Source organism: Cucurbita maxima, unplaced genomic scaffold, assembly GCF_002738345.1.
Source record: "Cucurbita maxima cultivar Rimu unplaced genomic scaffold, Cmax_1.0 Cma_Scf00013, whole genome shotgun sequence".
NCBI lineage: Eukaryota > Viridiplantae > Streptophyta > Magnoliopsida > Cucurbitales > Cucurbitaceae > Cucurbita > Cucurbita maxima.
The window spans coordinates 2,113,391-2,120,190 of NW_019272029.1; the positions used below are offsets into that span (position 1 = coordinate 2,113,391).

At 36.6% G+C, this 6,800-nt stretch overlaps 2 protein-coding genes across 3 annotated transcripts; one reads left to right on the top strand and one right to left on the bottom strand.

Annotated features, from left to right (window-relative positions):
• The first annotated feature begins 1,129 nt into the window (after window positions 1-1,129).
• LOC111488342 (gibberellin 2-beta-dioxygenase 2-like) lies at window positions 1,130-3,377 on the top strand. Its single transcript, XM_023136035.1, has 3 exons — window positions 1,130-1,503; window positions 1,643-2,012; window positions 3,126-3,377. Exons 1-3 carry the CDS (start codon window positions 1,130-1,132, stop codon window positions 3,369-3,371), a joined length of 990 nt encoding a protein of 329 aa, XP_022991803.1. The 3' UTR covers window positions 3,372-3,377.
• On the bottom strand, window positions 3,075-6,732 carry LOC111488343 (DNA-directed RNA polymerase III subunit RPC8). 2 transcript variants are annotated; one of them, XM_023136037.1, is made up of 9 exons: window positions 6,383-6,732; window positions 6,027-6,189; window positions 5,864-5,959; window positions 5,521-5,608; window positions 4,369-4,453; window positions 4,191-4,254; window positions 3,861-4,001; window positions 3,601-3,739; window positions 3,075-3,506 (listed from the first exon to the last, which is right to left on the bottom strand). In XM_023136037.1, the coding sequence occupies exons 2-8, from the start codon at window positions 6,135-6,137 to the stop codon at window positions 3,635-3,637; spliced, it is 690 nt and encodes a 229-aa protein (XP_022991805.1). In that variant the 5' UTR covers window positions 6,138-6,189; window positions 6,383-6,732; the 3' UTR covers window positions 3,075-3,506; window positions 3,601-3,634. The 2 variants fall into 2 exon arrangements, with proteins under 2 accessions (XP_022991805.1, XP_022991804.1); XM_023136036.1 differs by lacking the exon at window positions 3,075-3,506 and having other exon boundaries at window positions 3,544-3,739.
• Between the last annotated feature and the right edge of the window lie 68 nt (window positions 6,733-6,800).

Sequence of the window (6,800 nt, forward strand, 5' to 3'; positions counted from 1 at the left end):
CAAGAAAGAGAGAAATAACAACGGTTCATAGTATATATATGTTGGGAAAATTTTCAGAAGGTTATTCAGTATAGAATTGCTCTAAACACAGTATACTTAATCTTAAAATTCGTATGATTGAACTACTGTACACGGAAATGAGAAGGTAGGGAAGAAGTGGTGGTGCACGTGCAAGGGAGTCAAAAGAGGAGAAAAAGTCAAACATTACAGGCAACTTGGAGGAGACTTTGGTTGGCTTCAATAAATAAAATAATAATAAAAACACAAGGTTTTCATGACAAGAATCCAAGCACAGGCAGACAAACAGCCGCGACCAGGTTGTCTCTTTCTCTCTCATACACAATTTTCTAGTCAAATAATAATTACTTACCTAATTAATTTTTAACTTTACTATTATTCGATCCTAAATATACTTTATGGTTCTTAATCTCCCTAAAGTTTCCATTTTTTTATAATTTAATTATTAACATCTAAATATAATTTCAATTTCATGTCAACTTAATTTTTTTAATGGAAGAATTTTTAATACATTAAGGATAAAATTGGAAAATATTAAAAGACTCGAACCCCAAATTCTTAATTATCCACGAGATTATAAACTAATTGGTTTATTTAGCCTATACTCTTCACCATGATAATATGAAACGTCTAATATAATTTAATCGGTTAACAATATTACTAATACAAAATCTATATTTTAAAAAATTTCTATAATCATTTATTTATATCAATGATGAAGTTTTGAAATAGAATTTATATTTTGTGATTGGACTAATATTCTTTTTTATAATATAAAGATAAATACACATCATTTAACTATTTTTTATTGGATTATTTCTAATAGATAAATAGACTAAACAATGCATCATAAAATTATAATTGGAACCATAGTTATTATTATATCTTTAAATGCATATTAAAATATAAATTTGAAGTATTTTTCACTATATATATATATATATATAATTTAGCATCTATCTTCCTAATATTGCTAAAAAGAAAATGTTTTTGAATTTAATTAAATCACAATCAGCATTACTATAATTACAAATTGACCAAACAAGCACAGCTCTGTTCTCTCTCTATTTCAAAGTGTTGTATAAGTAAGAGGTTAGCCATCGTTGAAGCCATGCCTTGTCCGACAGCCATGAGGACCAAGAAGACAGAGGCGGTCGGGATTCCCACCATAGATCTCTCCCAAACCAGGCCAACTACTTCCAAATCCATTCTCCATGCTTGCCACCACTTTGGCTTCTTCAAGCTCATCAACCATGGCGTTTCTCACCATGCCATTTCCCGACTCGAATGCCAAGCCTTTGATTTCTTCGCCAAAACAGCCCCCGAGAAGCACCGCGCCGGTCCCGCTGCCCCCTTCGGCTATGGTACCAAAGCCATTGGCCCCAACGGCGACACGGGCGACCTCGAATACCTTCTTCTTCGCTCCGACCCCGCTTCCGTTCTCCAAACCTCCCCCTCCATCTCCAACGATCCTTCTACTTTCAGGTTGGTGACACCATATTTTATGATATCATATCTCCCTTCAAAGTCACGAGAGTTTATATGCTCTTAGTGGATAATACCGTATAATATTATTACAAAATATTAATATTTTTTAATTTTTTAATTTTTGTTTTTTTTTCAGCTACGTGGTGAATGAATATGTTAAAAGCGTGAAGGATTTAGGATGTGAGATTCTTGATCTAGTAGGTGAGGGTCTATGGTTACCAAACAAGTCTGTGTTCAGTGACCTCATCAGGGACGTCCATAGTGATTCAGTTTTGAGGATCAATTACTACCCTGCAGTCAAGCACACTGAAAATTGGGAGCTTTCATCAAAATCCAACCCTTCAAATAATAGGATTGGATTTGGGGAGCATTCTGACCCTCAGATCTTGACCATCTTGAGATCCAACGATGTTGATGGCCTTCAAATCTCCTTGCAGGACGGGTTGTGGCGACCCGTTTGCCCCGACCCGTCTGCATTCTACGTCTTGATTGGTGATGCACTTCAGGTACAAAATTTATTTATTTATTTCGTATTTGAGATTAAATTATGATTATAAGTCCTAAGGTTAATGATTTAGTTTAGTTGACATAATGCAATAATAAGACGTGACATGACATTACTTTTTCATATCATACAAAAACTTACCTTAAAAAGAAAACTACAAAGATTATTAAATGAAAATTTTAGGACAGCGACCATATGAACATAGCCATTGTCATGTAGCGCATGGTAGTTCAGAACTAATATCATATTATGTATGGTGACGGATTACAAATTGCCATCTTTCTAGGAGTCGTCATAGGGTATGACAATGACAGTTTAAAATTGCCATAAAAAATATGTTATTGTACGACGATGATTCACTATGATATCGGTTTACAACTGACATCAAACCCAATGTTGTTGTAAACTATACGACGAAGGCTTGCTATGACGTCAGATGGAAACTGGCATCATATCCAGTGTCATCATTCATATAATTGCAAATTGAATGAATGACAGTTATAACTGACATATTTTCTTAATGTAAAGACATATCATGTTCAGTTGACGTTTAATACTCGTCATTATTGTAGCCTAAGATGACAATTTAGAACTGACACTTTTTAATTGAACATGACATAGATTTGTTAGCTTTTGAAACACTACATTGATTTGTACAATAACTCCCGTGATTGTTGCGAGAAAACAATGCATAAACACAACTTTGAATGTATTCCGTATGTATGTACCCTTAAAGTATTTTCAAAGAAACTCGTACCACATTTGAAAATGTGTCCATTGCTAATTGACATTTTATTCTTAAAAAAATTATACAAAATTATTAATTAGATAAAATATCATTAACCATCAAGAAAACGTCGTTTATTGTCATCTATCACCTTTCGTTGTCGTTAATGTTTGTAGAACACGTTTAGAGCTCAAAGCAAAACCACCATATAGAAGGGGACTTCAAAATGATATCTTTTTGAGCTAGTTAGACAGTAAACAAGTATTTGAAGCGATAAATAATCTATCAGATGCCAATGTCGATGTCGAGAAACAATTAACACAAAAAATAAGTTCATTTATAGAATGGGTTATTGAGATTTGTTGTTTTTGTTTTTGAACACAACAGGCAATGACAAATGGGAGATTTGTAAGTGTGAGGCATAGAGCAATGGCAAACAGCTCAAAGAAGGCAAGAATGTCAATCATGTACTTCGGGGCACCACCGTTGAATGCATGGATAGCACCTCTATCAGAAATGATACCCCCCAATCACCAATCTCTATATAAGCCTTTCACTTGGGCTCAGTACAAGAAAGCTGCTTATTCCCTTAGATTAGCAGATTCTCGCCTTGATCTCTTTAAAGCTTCTTAATAATTATCACTACTTCAACTTCATTCCCTCTTTACCCTTTCAAATACCTCATTCAACTCGACCCAAATGTTTAGACTTTACGAGCGGGATCCGAAAAACAGCCAACAGGAACTTTGCTCGACTCTCCCAACTTGGCTTCGAAGTTGGTCCGAAGAACGAGAGAGTAAAAGACTTATGCCTATGCCAAGTGATAATGATATATAATACAGAATTATGAATGAACAAATACCAATTTTTCACAGTAAAAAGATGGGAAAGTGATCTTAGGAATCTTCCTCAGCCTCTGCCTCGGCCTCGGCTTCGGCATCGGCATCTCCTGAACCATCCCACCACGAAACAGGACCCAACCCATCATAGTCGATTGTCGCCTACATCCACAAAAAGCAGACCTTATTGATGGACAAACCAGTCTTCCTCTGGCTAATGCTATACACACATATCAATAACACGAGTAGATGAAATGGAAAGAATTTAGAGCAAGCAACGTACAGTAACAACCATGGGAGCGAATGGTTTTACGTTAACGTTCTCTTTCGGTTGCTCCTCCATTTGGAATTTTGAGTTACTCTCGTTCGGCTGCTGATCCACCGGGATTGTTGGGTAGTCTATGCTGTGTATTCTAAATTTTATCTGCCATTTCCAAAAACCAAAACTAAGCATACAACTATCAAGAAAAACGGAGTAGGACTCGTGCGAAGTTGAGGATTCAAACAAAGCATTTCGTAGTTTAAGGACCCGAATGGAATAAGTATAAACGTTAAGGACTAACACTGGGTTCCAACCAAAATATATGAAAAACCATTATCATAATTCACAAACCTCATCCGTTTCATATATGTCGTATGGTTGACCATCATAGTCCCACACCCATCTGCGTTTTCCGCTGCAATACTCACAAAAGAATAGTAACGGATAATACTTTAGATACGTCAACAACACAGATTATCAAATGGAAACACCATTAGCCAGAGGTTGTGGGCTGCACAGGGAGCATTACCTATTTTTCGGATCAGGCTTGAATTCTGATGGAGACGGCAGAAGATGGATGGGAACGTAAATGTCCTCGAAAAATCCAAGTGATACTGCAAGATTAATATACTTTCATCATCACCATGCTAAATTTATCATATGTAATGTTCATAAAGAAAGAATGAGAAGATGAAGGTTATTCCAAAAGCCTCTTTCAAGTACGTTATCAATCATCTTGTCCACTTTGAGCATATGCTCTCATGGCTTTGCTTTTGGTTTCCCCAGAAGGCCTCGTACCAGTGAAGATGTATTCCTTACTTATAAACCTATGATCATTCCTTAAATTAGCCAATGTGGGACTCCATCCCAACAATTCTCCCCTCGAACAAAGTACAACATAGAGCCTTCCATGAGGCCTATGGAGCCCTCGAATAGCCTCCCCTTAATCGAGGCTCGACTCCTTTGGAGCCCTCAAACAAAGTACACCCTTTGTTCGACATATAAGTCATTTTTGTACTACACCTTCGAAGCTCACAACTTCTTTGTATCAGAAAGTACAAGGCTCAAACTCTTAACCAGATTGATCCTCAACATATATATGTATATAATAGCTTGAAAAAATAAATTTATTTGAATGGTGTAGAACAAATTCCCCAATATACAATGAACCACCAGAATTTGGAGAAGATAAACCCACAACACTAACACTAAAATTACCAAGAATTGAGATACACGCCTACACCAATGAAACGATCAGCCTAAGAACAACTCATTCGGAAATCCAAGACAGAGCTCTTACGCTAATCACTAATGAACCAGAAGCATTGGAAGATTTATACAGAGGAACTAATCTTAAACATACACTTAATAGAAAGAATAGCGTGACAAGATTAAAATTGCTAGACTAAGTTAAACGCGAATCAAAGAGAAAACATTCGTGATAGATAAATATGTTGAGGATTATTGAGAGGAGCAGTCCCACATTGGCTAATTAAGAGGAAGATCATGAGTTTATAAGTATAGAACACTATCCCCACTAGTATGAAGCCTTTTGGGGAAACCAAAAGCAAAGCCATGAGAGCTTATGCTCAAAGTAGACAATATCATACCGTTGTGGAGGTTCGTGGTTCCTAGCATAATATACCTTCTGAAAAAAAGTATGGAAAAGAAGTTAACATACTTCGCAAACCATTTGCATCTGATTCTTTCACTTTTCCAATAATTATCTCCCCCGCGTATGGACGAAACACAATCAATGTGAACACAACCTGCCAAAATATCCAATCGATAAGTAACCCTGATGTCGATTCGAAGAACTCTGACATCAAATGACAAGAACACTGAAAAGACAAATAGTTCATAAGATAAATGGACAACGAAGAGGCAAAAGATTATTCGTTATTTGATTTAGATTTTATATGTTGAAGCACAAAAGGATATTCGTTTTGTACTCGAAAACGTAAGTATACGATATATGTTAGGCACCAGAATGCAATGGTTGAATCTGAAGAGTGCAAGAATACCTTGTATGTTGCAGCACCATCGCTGGGAAAGATAAAGCCCCCATCAACCGATCTTATATCATAAACAGAAATACAGAGCCCCAAGTTGGCAACAACCTTCATCACAAAACTCATCTCAGTGTAAGTGTTAATCAACAAGTTTACCTACAAAATTTACACAAACCTTATCCAGGAACAGTTTCTCCAGCTCCCCCTTAATAGCATCAAGGATAGGTAAATGGAGCATGCTTGGAGGCACACGCAGTGTGTGCTCAATTCGGCTAAGGTAGAACATTTGGACAATCTCTAAGTCTAATACTTCCAACCAATACACATTCCTTGAGGCTCTGGATTAAGGAAACCAAATCAAAACATCAAAACAGGACCAAATTTTTGATGGGTAACTTTAATCCACCCTACCTAATGTGTAGAACACAAACAAAAATTATCCCACAAGAACTGGACCCAAATAAAATGTCACATAAATAAATCATATCAGAACCAAACAATGAACAAACAAGAACAAAAACAGTGGTGAACCTTAACGAAATCAGCAATGAAATCAAACAGAGGAACCAAAGATTAAAGAAACCCAGAAATTCTGAAGAATCTCCAAACTGGGTCACTAGTTCTTCCTCCCTGTTTCTTCAGTACCCAAAGGCAATTGATTTGGGCGTCTAAAGACTAAAACTTTGGAGGAAGAATGAGAGTGAAGTGGTTTCCGGTTGGGGGCTGATTGAGTGGCTGCCGGTGAGAGCCACGGAGACAAAGAGGAAGAAGGGTTTTGTGGCGATAGAGGTGCGGCGGTGAAGATCCTTCGCCAAGGGTACAATGAAAGCAATGGACTTGGAGACACGGCGACTTCGCCCGCGACTGAGAGGGAAAACANGAAAAGGGTTATTACTTATTTCTTAACCTTTTTTTTTTTTTTTTTATATATTTTTAAAAAATGTCAAAA

Excerpts from the sequence above, each read along its gene's own strand:
- LOC111488343 (XM_023136037.1), bottom strand. The coding sequence starts at position 6,137 with ATGTTCTACCTTAGCCGAATTGAGCACACACTGCGTGTGCCTCCAAGC. Across the intron at positions 4,255-4,368 it reads AAGCCTGATCCGAAAAATAG|CGGAAAACGCAGATGGGTGT; the intron begins GTAATGCTCCCT and ends TGAGTATTGCAG. Across the intron at positions 3,740-3,860 it reads TCGCTCCCATGGTTGTTACT|GCGACAATCGACTATGATGG; the intron begins GTACGTTGCTTG and ends TTGTGGATGTAG.
- LOC111488342 (XM_023136035.1), top strand. The coding sequence starts at position 1,130 with ATGCCTTGTCCGACAGCCATGAGGACCAAGAAGACAGAGGCGGTCGGG. Across the intron at positions 1,504-1,642 it reads AACGATCCTTCTACTTTCAG|CTACGTGGTGAATGAATATG; the intron begins GTTGGTGACACC and ends TTTTTTTTTCAG. Across the intron at positions 2,013-3,125 it reads TGATTGGTGATGCACTTCAG|GCAATGACAAATGGGAGATT; the intron begins GTACAAAATTTA and ends TGAACACAACAG.